This window comes from Cebidichthys violaceus, unplaced genomic scaffold (assembly GCF_023349555.1).
Source record: "Cebidichthys violaceus isolate CVI_PGR_0920_01 unplaced genomic scaffold, fCebVio1.0.p SCAF_25, whole genome shotgun sequence".
Classification (NCBI taxonomy): domain Eukaryota; kingdom Metazoa; phylum Chordata; class Actinopteri; order Perciformes; family Stichaeidae; genus Cebidichthys; species Cebidichthys violaceus.
The window spans coordinates 4,807,742-4,827,466 of record NW_027176428.1 but is presented as its reverse complement, the minus strand read 5'-3'; the positions used below and the strand labels follow the sequence as shown (position 1 = coordinate 4,827,466).

At 38.6% G+C, this 19,725-nt stretch overlaps 2 protein-coding genes across 2 annotated transcripts in view; both read left to right on the top strand.

The window, feature by feature from the left end:
- Nucleotides 1-8,623, top strand: part of LOC137879419 (arf-GAP with coiled-coil, ANK repeat and PH domain-containing protein 3-like) — a 54,114-nt gene extending 45,491 nt beyond the window's left edge. The window contains exons 21-25 of the mRNA XM_068720121.1: nucleotides 164-387; nucleotides 741-850; nucleotides 1,861-1,971; nucleotides 2,748-2,809; nucleotides 7,488-8,623. Coding sequence (XP_068576222.1) covers nucleotides 164-387; nucleotides 741-850; nucleotides 1,861-1,971; nucleotides 2,748-2,809; nucleotides 7,488-7,600 — 620 coding nt within the window. The 3' untranslated portion in view covers nucleotides 7,601-8,623. The remainder of the gene's footprint in view (nucleotides 1-163; nucleotides 388-740; nucleotides 851-1,860; nucleotides 1,972-2,747; nucleotides 2,810-7,487) is intronic.
- Nucleotides 8,624-12,051: 3,428 nt separating this feature from the next.
- Nucleotides 12,052-19,562, top strand: ube2j2 (ubiquitin-conjugating enzyme E2, J2 (UBC6 homolog, yeast)). Its single transcript, XM_068720380.1, has 7 exons — nucleotides 12,052-12,201; nucleotides 14,125-14,255; nucleotides 16,177-16,217; nucleotides 16,427-16,529; nucleotides 16,643-16,781; nucleotides 16,886-16,966; nucleotides 17,055-19,562. Exons 2-7 carry the CDS (start codon nucleotides 14,125-14,127, stop codon nucleotides 17,343-17,345), a joined length of 786 nt encoding a protein of 261 aa, XP_068576481.1. The 5' UTR covers nucleotides 12,052-12,201; the 3' UTR covers nucleotides 17,346-19,562.
- The last annotated feature ends 163 nt before the right edge of the window (nucleotides 19,563-19,725 follow it).

The following is a 19,725-nucleotide window of genomic DNA, read 5'->3' as shown; positions in this document are numbered from 1 at the left end:
ATATGTTACTTTTTTTTTTACATTTACTTGTAATATGTTTTACATATTATGTATAATTTAATACCAAAACTTGACACTATTTACTGCCTTAACCAAAAAGTTGTCTTAAAGAAGAGATCCTCCCTATTTATTTCCATCATCCTGTTACCTTATCTACCCTCAGAGGAGGAGTCAGAGGAGTCCTCCAGTGGTGAGGTGGAGATCGAGCAGGATGTGTCTTCAGACCCCGAGGACCCGAGAGAGCTCCACCCCGGGGCTCTACTCCACCGATCTTCCCGTCTACACAACCTGCCACTCATGGCTGAGGCATTGGCACACGGCGCAGACATACACGCTGCGAGTGAGGAGGAGGAGGGCAAAACGCCACTCATTCAAGCCGTGGGCGGGGTGAGAGACAGTTTGTTCAGCCTGTTAGACAATTAGCTGGAAGTGAGAATGTTGTAAACATTTAATGATTTAGCCTGATTAACTGATCTTGAAGACTGTCTGGGTTAAAAATTAAAAACGGATAACCTGCTGAAGGTGCAAGCATAAACACAGCCATAAACAGCCACAGCCATAAGCGATTGAAAACATGGGGAAGATCTCCATTAACATATCTGCTGCTATGAATTGCATGACTTTTCCTCCTTTTGAGGAAAACTAAACGGTTTAAGTTCTAATAAGTATTGTTAAAATGCCAAAAACTAGACTTCTCAAAAGCAAATAAACCACTATAAACAACTCTGTCTGTCTACTAGGGTTCTCTGATAGCTTGTGAGTTCCTGCTACAGAACGGAGCCGATGTGAACCAGAGGGACATGAGAGGCAGAGGCCCGCTGCACCACGCCACCTACCTGGGCCACACTGGGTAAGGATTGCCTGCTACGTGGCAGGAAGTCGTTATGAAGGGTCTTCTTCCACTCGTATTTTTACCCCTGGTTCACGTTCTAGCCTGAATGTTCATAGTGTGAGTACAGCATAACTGAAACTATTCAAGTATTTCATAGGCAATAATCTTTGACCCCTCTTGGCCTGTAAATAGAGCATACAAGGAAGTCATGACAGCGCTGTTATAGAAAGCAAAAGCTCTCTGTGTGGCTCTCTTTGAATGGCATACATTCTTGTAGAATCTTGTCTCCCTGACAGAGTGATAATCTTATCTGTAACTGGAGACTAGAGCATGGAGTAGAAAGACAAGCAAACTTTAACGGGTGTAGTAAGGACCCAGGAACAGTACGACAAACACCAGGGATGATTTGAATCAAAGCTTTAATTTCTTTGTAACACACAACAGGTTGAATCTTCACAGGAATACAGCGGCAGGCTCTCGTGGTCGGGGACAGAAGGCAGAATGAATTACCGGGGCAGAGGCAAGGCGGGGTAGTCACAAACAGACAGGGTCGGTATCTCGGGGTTGGGGACAGAAGGCTGAGTGAATTACCGGGGCAGAGGCAAGGCGGGGTAGTCCAAGACAGACAGGGTCGGTAATGGGAAATCAGTCCAAGGGAAACCGCTGGAAGGTCTGGCATAGAAGCGGAGAACGATCTGGCAGTGAGTGTGTGTGGGGTCTAAATAGTAGGTGCAGCAGAGAGAGCAGGTGAGAGTGATTGGGCTGATGAGGTGTGTGTGACTAACAGGTGAGAGATAGAGTGACAGGAGAGAAGGGGCAGAGCTGTGACACAAATGATAAAAAAGACAAGTCATTGCATTGACAAATCTGTGAATTGTCTAACTAGGCATCCATCCACCCAATCAGTGTATCTGCTCCCTTCACTCTCTATTATACAATATCTTTAATTTCCCCCTCATCATCTGTCATGGTGTCAATAACTCTAATATTCACCTCTCTCCTTTGTGTCTAATTATTGTTTTGCGCAGTCAAGTGTGTCTGTTCCTGAAGAGGGGAGCATCTCAGACGGAGGTGGACGAGCAGGGTCATGACCCCCTAAGCATCGCCGTCCAGGCTGCCAACGCAGACATCGTCACCCTGTGAGTGATCCTATTTCAACTAGCCCTTATGAGCAAGTTCCTTATAACTCTTTATTCACTGATAACCACTCATGCTTGAGAATAGTTGGTTGAAATAACTCATTGGCTAATTAAAAGTAGCTCATCCTTTCCTTCAGCAAGTAATACGCTGCACCCAGCATCATTAAATCAAATTATTGTATTTAGTGAAATGGGCTGAGTGTCTTTTTGTCAGATTAATGCTGTATTTTGAAGTCTGATCATTTTGTTGGTTAACATTCTAATATGAGCAATAACACACTAGAGCATTAGACTGCTTGGAATATACTAAAAGTGATAAAACAAACAAAATAATACTCACCCTATGTCTTATTACTTGCTTTTCTTTAAACTGAGATGTGGTTGAGCCCTGGAAGTTCATGAATGAACCTTCACGCTTCAATATCTAAAAGCTGTTTAATAGGAGTGCATTATGTTTCAATTATAAAATCTGCTGGTTGATTGTCTGAATTGTATTCCTCATTCTTGTCTTTACTCTCTCTTTCCCTGCTTTGCTCTCTTCTCTCATCCTCCTCTCTCCACTGTGGTTTATCTCCCCCGCCTCACCTCGCCACCTCAACGCATTTCCATTCTCACGGTCTCATCCCACCTCAACATCTCAACCTTTTCACTCCCTATTCTTTTCTCACCTGTCTTTTGTCATCTTATTATTCCATTTCTCATGTCTGCTTCCATGTGTGTCCCTCTGTTTCATCACTTGTCTCCCTCTGCCTTTGCATTTTTCTGCTCTCCTCCAGATTGCGTCTTGCACGGATGAACGAGGAGATGCGAGAGGCGGAGGCTCCATTGGGTCAACCAGGTCAATACCACAGCAGCAGCCCCACTGAGCAGCAGTATAGGAAGTGCATCGGAATTCATCTGTCTCACCATAGACGAGTGCTAGTGGTCACTTTTTTATCCAGGAGCAAAGCTTGTGCTCTTTCACTCTCTCTCACTATATATATATATGTATATATATATATATATATATATACGTATATATATATATATATATATATACGTATATATATATATATATATATATACATATATATATATATATATATATATATATATATATATATATATATATATATATATATACATATATATATATATATATACATATATATATATATATATATACATATATATATATATACATATATATATATATATATATATATATATATATATATATACATATATATATATATACATATATATATATATATGTATATATATATATATATATATATATATATACGTATATATATATATATATGTATATATACACATACATATATACATATATATATATATATATGTATATACATACATATATATATATATATATATATATATATATATATATATATATATGTATATACATACGTATATATATATATATATATATATATATATATATATATATATATATATATATATATATATATATATATATATATATATATATATATATATATATATATATATATATTCTTCCTGAATTACAACCTAAAATAATACGACGAAGTTGCTCCTAGACACTGATCTTAAGTCTGTTGCTTATGTAGATCTAGGCTTATGATCAACTTCTTGGGGGTGTCTGAGGAGAGAGGAGCGTACCACTTGCGCTTTATCGGGGTGTGTTGTGTCATAGGGAGACCCCTGATGGACCTTTTTAACTCTACTGACAATACAGTCACCACCACCAGTTTTCTGCATCACAACTATGTTTCTGCTTATTTGCTAACAACCACGCTATGCTAGCTACATGACACGCACAGAAAAATTACATCTGCTTTTTGCCATCAGGGTTATCCTCTAACTTACCATAATGTGGTGTAACCTCTTGAGTGAGGGTGTGGGTTTACTGTTGCTAACAGCTCTTTCCTCTGAAGACTCTTGCGGCATTAAACCCCATACACAATATCTATCCAGACCATCTGTGTGACCTCCAATTTACCCTTCTCTTCTTAATCTGAGATGTAAATATACGTATTTAGAAGTTATATGGGTAATCTTTAAACTAAGTGCTGTGGCATGAGGTGAAAAAATGGTATTTGTTCCATTACCAATAGAAAAAGAGTTAACTGCTGCAGTAGAGGTGAGCAGGGTAGTTTACTATGTATAAAGAATGTCAGGAAGGGAGATTTAATGTAAAACTGTGACAAAAATACTGAAAGACTTGTGGAGAAGAGACCCTTGCCTGCTTTGTAAGATACTTTGTGACCGAGTGAGTGAGTGAGTGAGTGAGTAGACAGGTGAGCATGTGTCAAAGAATACTGAGAGAGAGAGAGAGAGAGAGAGAGAGAGAGATAAATAATATGATATTATGATACATTATGTAAAGGAAAAAAGAAACTGTGCACTTTTCCCATCTACAGTATTATATATATTTTTTTCATTCAGTTAGTTTTTTATTTTTTTGTCTCATCAAGTTATTGTCTATCTATCTATTGTCTATTTCATTTCTGTTTTTAAAATGATGTTTATCTCCCCAGAGGACCAGTGCAATTCATTCTTGGGTGCAGTTTACGTCTGCATTTGTGTTAATGATTGTCATTTTAAACTGAAAGCATTACTTGGAATTAATGACAGGATTCTTTAGATTACCATGTACCATTTTGACTTCAGATTATTACGTATTAGCACTCATAAAAGACATTTTATTACATTTAATTTTCCATTTGGAACAGCCTTACATTGCTGTGATTATTGGCATTCAAACACATCACTAAATTAGATTTTACTAGCTAATATATGGAAATTGTAGTTACAGTGTAATTGCAGTCATCCGTTGTTTATTATGTGGGGATGAGAACTTGCTAAATTGTGAAGGTGAAGTCCATACAATGCAGCGCAGCAACAAATGAGGGTGTGCATACAACTGGATTTACTTCTCACCTTTAAACAGCTCTTCTGTTCACTTCCTTTTACAAAACAAAGATGACTCATGACACTTCTATTGTGTTGTAAATACTCATCCATGTTATGGTATCTGTGGTGAGATGAAGGTGCACTTTTCTTCAGAACAGTTTATACACTTGTGGGGTCAATGGATTTATATATCTGGCTTCCCTCACTGGTCAATGCTTGCAGTATTTTCTGCATGCTTTACCAGGATTTACATTTGGAAGTTCAACATCGTTTGCATTCTGAGCATGATAAGATATTTTATTATGGTTTGATCATGTCGTGCAGTGCAGTCCCGTGGAATAAGCATGTTACCACCATGACCCCTCTGGTGTCAGAAATATCTCACTTTTTGCACCTTTGTGCCATTCTTCCATCCATGGACCAAATCTTTGGTGACCTCCTCATGCCTGTCTCTTTTTTTAGTGATTTTATTTTGTTTTTATCTTGTGGTTTATTTCCTCTGCCAAAGACTATTTAAAGGGAAAGTGTCTGACATTGTATAATATCACAGTTGTTTTTTTTAAAACTGAAACTGTTCAGAGTAGATTCAGTAAAGCATAGTTTTACCATGCTTTGACAGAGTGGTAGAAACACTGTTGGTGTACTCACATGTTGAAAAGAGGTTACAGAAATGTGACAGACCTGAGAGATTTTGGTATGGCAGGTGATATTCTGCAATAGTTCAATGTACTGCAAGTTGAACCAGTCTAGGGGGTTATGTGAAGCTACTGTGACCAAACTGTTCAGGGCCCTCGCTCTAGCGGAAGTATTAAATGTTGTGTCCATTGTGTGTATTGACATAGGAGTGGTTAAAGATGCTGTTTAAAGCAAACCTGTTGTAAATAGTACACTTGTGTATTTAAACCCAACTTTCTGCCTCTCAGCATTCAATCACGGATCCTGACTGTCTGATCTGGTTTATGTCTGTCTTTTTATTCTCTTCCAAAAACAACAACCTGTCAGGCAGAACTGTACCACAGTTTGAGGTGTTCTCCTGCTCACTGACATTTGGATATCTTTGAAATACTTTCTTCTTTGTCTTTAGAAGCACTGAGGGGAAAAAAGACAACAAAATACATACAATAAAACAGAAACTCTTGATGAACTAACCCTGCTTCCTGCTTTTTCCTCTCATTTCTGTTTCCTGTCTCATCTCTTATGCATAACATTCTCTCAACATAGCAGCAATGTATTTGAAAAAGCTTTTACAGAAAATAGTTTCCCCAAAAGATTAAATTAAATTTGAATAAATATAGCTCTGAAGAAATACAGTTTGATGTTGGGAGAATGCTATTTTTTTCAATCTGGTCTGGTGTATCTTTTGGTTTATAACACTTTTGGGTAGCACTGGGCTTATTCAAAGCAATTAAATGATTTCCTTCATGACAAATACAAAGGAGCTGTACACTTGGACATCTCTAGACAACCAGGTCAATGTCAACACACGATTTAAAGATAACTTAAGTGTATAGGATCACATGTGTTTCAAATTGTATCTCAGTTTCTAGCCTGCAGCAGCAACACTGTGCCTTGAATAATTCAGTGTCTCCAAGGTGTAAAACATTTATGTGATCTCACAAGCATTGTTACACCATCACTGAAACATGTTCTCCCATGCCAGAAATGTCTAATTCCTCACTTTACACTTCAGGCAAACAGCACATGTCCACCTGAGGAAATAATCACTGACTGACATATCATTGCTTCTGTTACCACAGGGGTTGCCACAAGCAGCAGGAGAGTTAAACCAAAGGATGTTCGGGATAGAGTGAGTGAAGCATCCTGGGCTGTCTTACTAGAGGACTAGGGTGATACTGTGATTCTCTCTGCTCTGGTGGCTTTGGGGTTCTGTTGCACACACACATTTGGAGTGGTCTTGAAGTTTTTGGGGTTCTGGGGAGCAATGAAGGAAGTACAACAATCTTTTGTGGAGGACTATTGTGTCTAGAACCTAGCTATAATGCAGAAATCCCATACATTTGGATAGTTCATACTCAGAAAATGTCCAAACATCAATTGTATAGGCCAGTAGGTCACAAAGAATGGGTAAGTATGGTACACTTTATTTTATGAAATACAAATTAGTATAATAAGCCCATTCATCCAGATATAACTTGGTAGTGACTTAAAAATATAGAGGAAAAAGGATCCCAGGATGATGTAGGAGTGAAATGGACGGGATGCTCATCACTCTTTCCTTGCAAGTTCCTGATTTCTGCTCTACAAATTAACCAAGAGTCCCATTTAGAAGGGTAATCTTTTATAAATGTTTATAAGTTACTACGTTTTTAGTATATACAAATAATTTACTCATAAACCAAAGACGCTTAGAAGAATGAGTCATTTATAGTACCTGAAGGAATAGGTGTCGCATGTAGCACCAAAGTAGACTGAGGAACTTCACTCCGTCTTGAGGCCATGCTTTGGGCCATTTTCTCTTTCATGCAGAGGCTTATCTTTATCTGTCTTTCTTTGTGGATTGGGAAATGTGGTTAAATGGAGATTGCAGTATTGCAGTCTCAACAGTGCTCTGTGGTGGGACAAACCCACTTTGACTTTAGTATCCCCTGTTGCAGGTGACATCTCCTGCGTTGATGTCTTTCGCGAGTTTTCTCTCCTCGCGTCTCTCCAGCCCGAGAAGCTGAGGAGAAGGAGCATACAGTTCAGCAACTGCAAGAAGCCACAGTGACCACTGACCACCACTTATTGTGACCGCTCTTCAGTCACTTTGGAAACAAGAGGGAGCAAGCCAAATGCCATTAAAAACAATATTTTGATGCTGGGGAGTGAGTGCTGCAGACGTAAGCAAAAGGTGAAAAGCATGCATGCTCTAGTTAAAGCAATTTTAAAACTTTAACTAGGCTTGTAATTGTTCTCATTTGCTCTTCTAAATATGTGAAGTCAAGGTAAAAATAATATAACTTGGTCATATCAAAATGTTATAATATATAGTTCAAACATTTCCTTTGCACAGATGTCAATTCAGTTAACTTCACACCAGTTTTGGTGATGGCAAAGAATTAACAACAGTCATTGTAGCGTGTCAGAAGATCTCTGGACAAAGATTACCATGGTGTTTTTAAAAGGGGCAATGCACACCAACAATTTAGTATTGTACTTCCATAAAGTTGTGGGACTCACATGAGATACATTTAGAAAGAATATTTCCAAATTGAAGCAGCAGAAGCTGAGACTTTTAGTCTCAAGTATACTGTAAGTCAAGACCCAAAGCATTGGATATTATATTTGCTATAATGTAACACCATATTTGTTAGATCCTCCCTTCAATGCAATTGTTTCCAGGCTTGATTATACTCTCTATGATGAGTGAAAATCAGTGAAGTGAACTTTAATGTTTTGTATGATTTGATTTTGTGAACTTTAAATCTCTGATGAAATGTTTTTTTTAAACTGTTTTAAAACTGGTGCAAGATAAATAGCCTATAGTCAAAGGTCAAAAACATGAATGTTTTTGTGCATTTCATTCAGTTTTCTTTTCAACTTTGGCCAGTAATGATAGTGACAATAAAGCACCAGCAAGATGACCTCAAGCTGATTGTTGAAAAGATGCAAAAAGGGTACTCAGAGTAGACACATACAACTTTGTTATGTCATGCATGTCTCAGTGATTAATAGACTACAATGTATGGGTCTATAAATAATTATATTCCAGGATAACAGTAGACTATTTAATAAATATTATTGTACTTTCTTTTGTATGCATAATATTCCAGATCGGCTACACAAATGAAGAAGGAAACCGGAGAACTTGCGAGTATGTAACAGAGCAGTTAAGAGGGCTAAAAGAATGACAAGAGGAGTTGAGAAAAAGGAAACAAACAGTTCTGGCAGAGTTTTATGTAAAAGACATCCCAAGGCAACTATATTTTGGATTTGTAAAATACAATGTTCGGGAATATACTCCTAAACCTATACAAAGGAAAGAGAAGGTGTGCCAGGTGTGGAGGAGAACATGAATGGGGAACGTGTTGAGAAGGAGTTCAGCCAAAGTGCTGCAACTGTGGAGGGAAACATAGCGTTGTGAAGTCAGCAGTCAGAGGACCTTAGTCACGAAGGACAAATGACAGTGGGGGTAGAAAGGAATGAGAGAATCAGGGTATGGGCGGAGAAGGAGAAGCTGGTGACTTTCATAACAGGGGTGATGAACGCAACTTCTGAGGTTGATTTTAAAACTGAGAGGATTTACTGTAAATAATCATAAAAGCAGCACTGCATCATCTCGATATGATAGGATTGAAATGGCAGGAAGACACAATCTTAGTTTGCAGGCAAGCCAAGAATTATGTATTGGTTGATAATTATAACAATACTTTAATGGAATGCAAGAGGTTTGATTACCAATGGAAAGGAGTTTAAGAAATATATAGATAGCAGGAGGGAGAAACCAAATGTTATGTGCATACAGATAGGAAAGAAGGACAAGGAGGGGGTTGTTTTACTTTTGTAAAACAAGGGATTACCTAGAGTACTGGGTAGGGAAAGAAATGAGGTATGGTAGTGGAAGTGTGGGTTGAAAGGAAAGCATTGGTGGTGGTGAATTGTTATAATCCATGTTTGGGAATAGAATTTAGCAAATTGCAAGAACTATAAGGGCAAGATAGGGCAAGCGTGGTGTGGTGTGGGGACTTCAACTCACATAACACATTATGGGGGAGTGAAAGAACTGATAGTAGTGGTCAAACCACAGAAGAACTATTAGATGAAAGGAATTTAGTCTCCTTAAATGATGGAAGTAAAACAAGGGTTGATGTCAATACAGAAAAGGAGTCTGTACTTGACCTAACACTGGTTTCTAATAATATTACCCCAGTGTGTGACTGGAAAGCATATCACGAAGGAACCATAGGCAGGGATCACTACCCAATATTCTGTAAAATGAATATTCATACATCAGTAAAAGTAGAAAGGGATGGAAAGACGTTTTGGGAAAGTGAGTGAGAGAAGAGAGTGATGGTCAACTAAGTAAGATTAATGATAATATGGCTATTGAAACTTTCAATGATATGTTTACAGAAGGCATTAGGACGGTGGCTCTAAAATCTATCCCTAAAAAGTAATGGAAAACAAGAAGAAAAGCAGTGTGATGGTGGAACAATACATGCAAAGAGGCAATTAGAAATAGAAACAGGGCATTCAAGTTAAAGAAAAGAACTCTCAACTTTCAGCAGATGATACAGTTGAAAAGGCTCTGGCATTAGTGAGAAAGACAATAAGCAGGCAAAAAGGGCATATTGGAGAAGGTTTTGTGACACAGTTGGAAATACAGCTCCAGCAGGACAAGTTTGGGGGATGGCTAACAAGATGGGAGGGGACAGAAAAGAGTGGAGTTATCCTGTGCTAACAACTGAAAAAGAAGTAGTGTAAACTAATAAAGAGAAAGCTGAGATATTGGTTAATACTTTTGTAAAAATAAACAGCTCTAGCAATTTGTCTGGCAAAGGAAGACGAACTAGAGAGGAAACAAAGTATGAAAATGGATGCCTTGAGGAAGAAAGAGAATACTGAAGATTAATTGAGTGTTCCATTCACAATGGGAGAGTTAAATAGAGCAGTTGCTGAAGCTGGAATGACTGCCCCAGGAAAGGATGAAATATGTTATATTATGATAAAGCATTTAAGTGGAGATGGGCTGAGTAAGTTATTAACATTGTATAATAAAGTTTGGGAGGAATTTAGCATACCAGCAAGGTGGAAGGACGCTGTTATTGTTCCTATAAGCCAGGGAAAGATAAGTAACCCATCAAATTATAGGCTAATTGTCCGAACATCACATATATGTAACCTTATGAGTAAGATGAATGTATTATTTAGAGAAGCAGCAGATATTACTGGGGTGTCAGGGTGGATTTAGGAAAGGTCGGGGAACTTTGGATTTAATTGTATGTCTAGAAGATGAGGTAAGAAAGGCACAAGTGAATGAAGAAACTGTGGCAGCAATGTTTTTTGATGTATAAAAAGCTTATGATATGATATGGAGGGAAGGGCTTTTGATAAAAATGCACTTAATGGGACTTAGGGAAAAACAGTTTGATTGGATAATGGACTTTTTAAATAAGAGAACTATCCAGGTAAAAGTAAGAGCTGAAATGTCGAAGAAATAAGAGGTAGAAAATGGTAAGGTGGTAAGACCTATACTTTTCTCAATTGCAATAGATGACATCTTTGAAACGGTGTCACCAGATATGGGAAGGTCATTATTTGCGGATGGTGGGGTCTTATGGAAAAATGGAAGAAATTTGGAACATGTAGTTCAAAAACTGCAAGAAGGGATACAAGAAGTTAAAATGTGGGGGAAGAAATGGGGATTTAAATTCTCAGTTGAAAAAACAAAAGTAATGGTCTTTACAAGAAGGAGAACGAGGGGAAACTTCCATCTGAAGCTGTATGGAAACAATTTAGAAATATTAGAGACATTTTGGTTTTTAGGAGTGCACTTTGACAGCAAATTAACACCGCATTAAAAATGTTATTGATAAAAGTAAAAAAGTTATAAATGTGATGAGACGTCTGGCAGCTGTGTATACAGTTGAGTTGCATGCACTTTTTATGGCTCTAGCGGATTAACAACACAGACCAGACAAAGTCCTTATTTGCAGTGATTCCATGTCTGTATTTTCTAGTCTAACGTCAGATGTGTCCAATATTCAACAGGATCTGTTATTCAAAATAATGTCAAGTCACTCAAGAGCAATAAAAACAAGGCACTGAGGTTACATTTATATGGATTCCGGCTCATATAGGTATCAGAGGAAATTAAAAAGTTGACAAACTAGCTAAACACGCACTAAAGGAAAATAATATAGACATCTGTATCAAGTTATCCAAACCAGAGGCAAAGGGCAATATAAGGAAAAATATCAACAACATATGGCAACAACATTTGGACCAGGAGACGAGGGGGAGACACCTACAATTAATTCAAAATAAAGTGGGCAGTGTAAGATATAGTTGAGTAAACAGGAGAGAAGAGGTCGCAATATCATGGTTAAGAATAGGACACAGCAAGCACAACCAAGCACCAGAAACTGTAGAACATGTTATCACCACTTGGAACAGTGGCAGTAATACAAGTAATAGGATGCAAGCTGCTGTTAAACGTCACAGAAGAAGAAGAAGAAGTAAACCGGAAGTGTAATTTTTCCTCCTGCTGGCGATAGCTAAAGCTACGTTGGTGTCATCGTCTTATCGGTTTGGGGTTTGACAACAGAAACAACAGCTTTATTTCGTGTCCAACCACGAATACCTGTCGTCACTGGAGTGTCTGGAGAGGTATGTCTATACTAAACTTCCTCTACTTTGTAAATACGAGAGATGCGGAGGACAGCTCTTGTTTCTAACACAACTGTTTGTGCTAGCCGCTGCTAACGCTAGGTAGCCAAACATAGCTCTGGCCTACGTTAGCTAACGTTAACGTCAACATAGTACACACAGACAGGACTTCTCATCAGCTGTGCCTGCTAGCTTAATCGAAGGCGCTGTATCAAGTTATCCTGTCTGGGAGGACAGTATTGATACGCTGTGATTGATAAAAACAAATTGTCAGTTGAGACGTTGAGGTTATGCAGTTAGAAGTTTATCTACACAGTTCACAGTTGGTTGTTGATCGATATTGAGCTAACCAATCGATCTGTGCGGTTAGCCAGAGATGTAGCAGTAGCAGTAGCTTGCCAAGTAACGTTGCTGATTAGCCTCAGTTAATAAATAAATTGCGGTAACGTTAAGTAGCCCGTGGTTTATTATGAATTTACCCTGACATAATTTCAATACTCTTACAGTTAAAGTACAGGGAATTAGCGTTATACTGCCAGCTGTTAGCACCATGACACTGGGTCAGCAGTGTTTGCTGATAGAGAAGTTATCTTGAGTTCAGCTGACTGAGATGGAATGACAGTTAGGTTAAAAGTACATTTAAATCTAAATCATGTCTTTCCTATACATGTAACAGCACAGTCTCTAAATACTAGTACTTTAGTTTCAAGTTCATTATGCTGATGTGTCCTGTATATAGTAAACGTTGTACTTTATTATTCTAAAACTCTAAAACACACAATATGCTTGTCATATAAATACATGAAATTTGATCTCTGCATTTATCCATCCTAAGCCTTTTTAAGAGCAGTAGGCTGCTGTGAAGAGCCCGGGGAGCAACTTGGGGTTCAGTATCTTTCTGGAGGCCACTTTGACATGCAGACAGTAGGAGCTAGAGGGGTCAAACTGCAACCATGTGTTTAAAGTACGACCTGCTCAACAGCTACGGCAATAGAATTTTTTATAAATTCCCAACAGTAGCCCTGTTAAAGCTACTGCTGCCTGATTCTACAGCCATTCTAAGATTCAGTGACATTTGTGAAGAACAATTATTGCTGGTCTACAACTTCAATATGAGATTTTTCTGCTTGTCTTTGTATCATAACAAGATACCTTTTGTATCATTTGTAAATTGACTGATTTTGGGTCTTTTGACTGTGGGTCAAACTCTGTGAGCAACAGCTCGCAACTCTTTAGTGGCATTTTACAGATTAAACAATTCATTGGTGCGCTAATAGGTAATCCATATATCAGTCATTAATTGCAGAATTAAAATAAATAAAAATCTCACCAAAGGGGCCCAGTCTTCAGAATGACACTATTTATTATTTTAAGTGTAGTATCAATGACATTTAGATAATCCACAATAAATTAGGAACTAGGCCTTTGATGGGTTACATTACAGCTATATTGTAGTAAAATGACCCCTTTTTACCATCATTAGGTTTTTGACCACTGATCAATATGATTTATCACAATCTGTTGTACACAATCATCTCAGGCAATTCTCCCAATGTTGAGACATCATGATATATGTAACTGTAGAGGAAATTATCTATAAATATATAAAGATACTTTTATATAAATCAATTGTCAGTCATACTGTATGCTGTATTTTTTCTATGCATTTTCAATTGTCACCAATTTTCATCCACAACTGAGACGAAGCAGTGTTGAAGACACACATCATCATCATCATGAACACCATGCCATCAGTCAAATGTAAAACATCTAAAAAAATGTAAAGGAAGGCCACACTTGGGCCTACTATTGCTAGGGAATACAACCTGATAGTGGTGCCTCTGTGTATCAGTAACTCATTTCAAGAGATAATATCAAGATGAATTTCATTAAGTCCTTTTTGCATGTCCTCTAAATCCTCAGATGAACAGCAACGGGAATAAGAGAGCTCCAACTACAGCCACTCAGCGACTTAAACAGGATTACCTCAGGATAAAGAAAGACCCTGTGCCTTACATCTGTGCAGAACCTCTCCCTTCTAACATCCTAGAATGGTAAGGTTTCCATCCCGTCAAGAGCCAGCATTCATCATCACCAATACGTTGCATCTCAGAGCTCTAACGTGGACCTTTTTTATGTTCTCAACAGAGTTTAGACATTCTCTAATTCTGACATCTTGTCACTAAATAACTACAGCTCTTTTTGTCCAGAGAAATCTGTGAATCTTCTGTGTAATAGAAATATGTGAACATTTAAATGATAAAAAAAACGTACAAAAATGTAAGTTAACAAAAAAAAAAAAAATGCGACGTATCAAATTCTATTAACTATTAGTTTTTTTTTTTTTTTTTAAACTACTACATTAACATTTTAACAGCTGTTGGGTGTGTGGGACATACAATTTTAACATTGGTTTAAAGCGGTGGTTTGTTAAGGGGCCTGAAGGACCACAAAACAATTTCTAAGATAGATATAAGATCATCGCAGCGCACCATAAGGTTTGCTTAGTAAGGGCTGGTCGACAGCAGCGCAACCGTCCAAGCACCTTGGATAAAAGGATGAAAGCAACACAGCTGATGTTTCCACACATTCTTAGATGCAACATGTAAATTGCCCTTTAGGCTACTTTTTAAAACCGTTGCTTACACAAGGGTTTGGTTTCATCTACCCATGTTTGAAGATATAAATCTCAGAGACAACATTAAAAATCACTATTTCTTCAGTAGAAAGTAGTTCAAATACAAACGAGAGAGAGAGAGAGAGAGAGAGAGAGAGAGAGAGAGAGAGAGAGAGAGAGAGAGAGAGAGAGAGAGAGAGAGAGGCAATGGTCAACAAGCTATAGAGTAAATGAAGAGAGGGAGCGATACAATGAATCAGAGAAGGAAAACGCTATTTTTGGATTGTTTCGTGGCGGTTACGCTCCAAAGCGCAAATAAACACACCCACACACAACCCTTAGTCAACCTGACATCAATAGCAGCACTCTGCACACAGCAGAGGAGAAGGGGAACACTGAAGCACATGCACGTAAAAACAAACCGCAATCTATCAACCTGTTGTCATCCATCAACATCATGGGCGTGATGTTTTTTAATGTTTAATGGTAAAATCCTGAACGTGTAATAAAGATAAGCCAAAGTTAATATTTATTCAGGGGATGAATAGCCATTAGTTCTTCCAGGGAAAACCTCAACGACCAGTATACAGCTCTTTATAATGAATCATAATGACATCACTTGCATGTTAACAATAAAAGCCTTTATGTGTAACTACCACCAATCTTCATTTGGCTTTCTTCCTGGTTCCTATAATGACATCTGTATTTTTATACCTTAATCTATATTTTATTTCACTATCGGGTCACATTATTCTTAATCATTGTTTTGAAACTAGTGTTGAGTCATGTTCAGGTATTTTCTATTCTTGTTCTGTGGATGGATGATCTGTAATTAGTGTTAGCAAATTAATAAAACAATACTAAAACAGACAACAATACTGCACTTTAATGGCTGAAATGAGCTAAGAACAGATACAATGAACAACTGAGTCAATTATCATAGAATTTACATCTGTCTTGACTTCGGCCAGATGTGTCATGAATCACATTAGTCTTTCATGTCTCTAACATGTGAGCTGCATACAATTGCACTTCTTCCTCTGTTTGTCATCTCTATCTGTGCATTAGAGATTGACTGCAGATGAACTTCTTGTGATCAAAAAACATATGACGGTCCTAAGGACGTTGCAGCTGTATGATATGCATCTTAACTACCAGGACACTCCTGAAAATGATTGTTTAAGATAATGAAAAAGTAACAAGAATTAATTAAAAGTAGAGCTACTGAAGTGAAACAGTCTAAACAGAGTTTAATTCTAGGCCATTGCTAGCACATTCATGCAGTTCTGGAGGATGGAAATGATTCATTTAGAATATTATTTTTAGTCACTAATGGAATGTTTTTCTGTCTTCTCTAGGCACTATGTAGTCAGAGGTCCTGAAAAAACTCCATATGAAGGTAAAACCTACTCACAGTTAACGCATACTCCTCAAGTAGTTTCGGTTACTCGGCATATTTTGACAAGTTGAATCCTGCTCATCTCTGTGTTTTGTGAATGATGTAATTTCAGAAGTAGTGAGGCAAATGTTCCGTCTCAGCTTTACTAATGCGAGCATTACGCATTTCGTTTTCGTGTTAAGTGATGTCATAAATTCCATTTTCCATAGGAGGATATTATCATGGAAAACTTATATTTCCTCGGGAATTTCCTTTTAAACCACCAAGCATCTATATGATAACACCAAATGGGAGATTTAAGTGCAATACAAGGTAAGAATATAGTTTTAAGTGTTGAATTAAATGAGAATTCAGGATTTGAAGAGTTTTTTTAAATGGCTTTGCTCATGCTCTTTTATTGTAACTCCTCCTTGTTTTCTCCACAGGTTATGTTTGTCCATCACAGACTTTCATCCAGACACGTGGAACCCTGCGTGGTCCGTCTCCACCATCCTCACAGGTCTGCTCAGCTTCATGGTGGAGAAAGGCCCCACCCTCGGCAGCATTGAAACCTCCGACTACACAGTGAGTGCAAACGAGAGACCCAAAATGCAGCACATGGTAATAACCCACCTGTGATGCCTCAAATATCTCATGTGCTCTTTTTTTTTTTTTTTTTCTCTCTCCAGAAAAGACAGCTGTCAGCCCAAAGCCTGGCCTTCAACCTCAAGGATAAAGTGTTCTGTGAGCTGTTCCCAGATGTAGTCGATGTATGTATGAGGGGATCTCTAACTTCTTGTTTTCTCTTTTTCTGTTTTTTGTTGGCTTAATATTGTCCAATTCCTTCCCCTACACCAGGAGATGAAGCAGAAACAGAAGGCCCAGGAGGAGTTAAGCGCCCGCACTCAGCCCCTCCCCTTACCCGACGTGGTTCCTGACGGGGACCCTCAGCACGCCCACTACGGGCTCCCCGCCCTCAACGGAGTTCCCATCCCCTTCGGGGGCGCTAACCCCGCCCCTGGCCTGCAGCAAGCCAATCGCAACCACGGACTTTTAGGTGGCGCTCTTGCCAACCTGTTTGTGATCGTGGGCTTTGCAGCGTTTGCGTACACGGTCAAGTACGTGCTGAGGAGCATAGCCCAGGAGTGAGAGGAGCCGGTGTTGTAGGGCGGCGCTCCCCCTGCAGGCGAGCCAGCTAGTGGACTCCAAAATTCTACAAACACACTATGTGGGGGAGGGATGTTCAGTCCTGGGTTAAACCCCTCCACGACCACCACAACGACCACCACCACCACCATGGACTTTGGATGACGGAAACTCAAAGCCGACCCACCCAAGGAGGATTGAGAGGAGGAGGAGGAGGAGGAGGTGGGGGAGTGGACGTGAGTGGCAGTAGGGCCGGGGAATTAGAGGGGCTTATTAAAAACGGTTGCGATCCACTCTGTGCTTCAGTGGTTTATGTCAGCAATAGGAACAAACTTGGCTCATGGGTTGTGTAAGAGTGTAGAACTAAAGATACTGGGCCGGAGAGGCAGGTCACAACAACAGAAATATGCTAAAATGCTAAAATGCACCATTGTTCTCCATGTTCATCATGAACATTACTGATAAAAAGCTTAAGCAAAGCAGGCGTCTCCCTTTCCATCACTTTTACAAGAAGTAATTCCCTCTGCAGTGTTTACTCGTCATTCATCAGATCATAGAGACTCCTCAAGCTGTGACTTCATGCTATTGCAGCGCCAAATATTCCCAAAATCAAGAGAAAGGGAGTGCCACTAAGACCAGTTGTGTGATTCTCCTCATCAATGTTGTGCATTTGAAGGGCCTTCAACTTAGTTTTTTTTGACATACATACATGAATATCACACTCTTTTTGTATTTGTCAGTTTTCGTTTTCCATGCCTTGTGTAGCATTAAGGCATCAAGTGCCAGTAACTTGCAGCCACAGTTTAAGAACTGGTTTCTCCACCTTCAATCGCACCACGTAACGAGTGTTTTTTTGGGTCAAGGTGGAAATGTAACGTGTTTTTTTTCTTCCTAGCAATATGTTTAGCTCTAGTTAAAGTAGAACACGTAATCATACAGACACGGAGAGTTTAACACACAAACCTGAAAGACCACTTTGTAACATTTTTCCCTGACAGCCCCTGTCAAAGATTGACATCCAAATAATATTTGAGATTTTACATGTGCCAAGAATGTCAGAGTGATTTTTAAGCACAAATGGAAGATCAGAAGAAATGCCTTTTGGTCCATGTTGACAGACAGGGAAGGGTAATGGGAAGCTTTGTAATCTGATGTGTCACCCGTGAATGGTCAGCAGGCTCATTAGTGCTCAATGACAATGACAGCTGCAAATCTACATGTAAAAAAATGATAAGAAAAACAAGTCCCCAAACAGTGTGCAACAATGTAATACTAGTCTTGTAGACTAGTATTACATTCTATTACATTAATACACTTGTCAGTATTTCTGTATCTCATCAGGAGGGTCTACTTTCTGCACGAAAGTATATATCTGATGATGCAAGTAGTGCAGGAAGGTATTTCCTATATCTATATTTCTCTTTATCTCAAAAGATTAAAAAAAATCATAAAACTTGGCATGGCAGCGTGTGAAAGAGCTACTGATCGGTGGTCAAAGTCTGATACGAGTCCAGACGTTCCTTCTTGTCAACCCATGAGCCAAGCATTGAACCCAGTGTCTGCACAGAAGTAAATACAGACCAGTATCTTTTTTTTTAATTGGCTTAGCTGACCAATACAACACCAATCTATAAGGTCCATGTAAAGAGACACAAGAAGAGAACCACCATTTGTTTCTGTATATTATTTTCTTTTTGGTTGTGTTTTTGTTCTCTTATTTATAGAAACTGCCTCGGCTTCTCTGTCACGGTTCTAAGGATATTGTCTCGTGTTGAAGTGCGGGGGAAACCCAGACTGCACCCAGACGGGCCAGGCTCACATATTTGCTGATAATTACTGTTGTGCATTGCATTTAGTAAAGATGGTTCTACTGTGTATCTAATGTTCAACTGAAAAATGGTCTGAAAGCAGAAGATTTGCCTTTTTTATTGCTCTTTTCTTGGCACAATCTTAAAAAAGACAAACATGATGATGATGATGAGTGCGTTTTTGTGTGATTATACAGCAAATGCCCAAATTTCCATGCTTCAGTTAATCTTGTGTGACATTGTATGTTTTCATAGTAAATGCAAATAAATTACCCTGCTTGGCAGGGCATTTTAGAAAACCTTTTTTTAATGTGCTTCTGTGACAAATTGTATTTTAAAATGTCAACATTTGGGGGTTATCATATGAGGTCAAGGGTTTACCTTCTTCAAATAAAGATTTTCTTTTAATCAAGCTGAGATTGTTTACAAAGGCTATAATCTTTTGATTTGAGGCTGTTAAAGGTATTTGCATAATACGTTGGCACTCGCATACATGTCAGTTCAATTCCACAGAAGAATTTTACCTGAGGCCGCTTTAGTTGGAACTGTTGGAATCACATGACAAGATGAGTCAC

Bases quoted from the DNA above. Each gene is read 5' to 3' on its own strand.
- ube2j2 (XM_068720380.1), top strand. From the start codon at position 14,125: ATGAACAGCAACGGGAATAAGAGAGCTCCAACTACAGCCACTCAGCGA. The intron at 14,256-16,176 runs GTAAGGTTTCCA...TGTCTTCTCTAG, and splicing joins CCTTCTAACATCCTAGAATG to GCACTATGTAGTCAGAGGTC. The intron at 16,967-17,054 runs GTATGTATGAGG...CCCCTACACCAG, and splicing joins TGTTCCCAGATGTAGTCGAT to GAGATGAAGCAGAAACAGAA.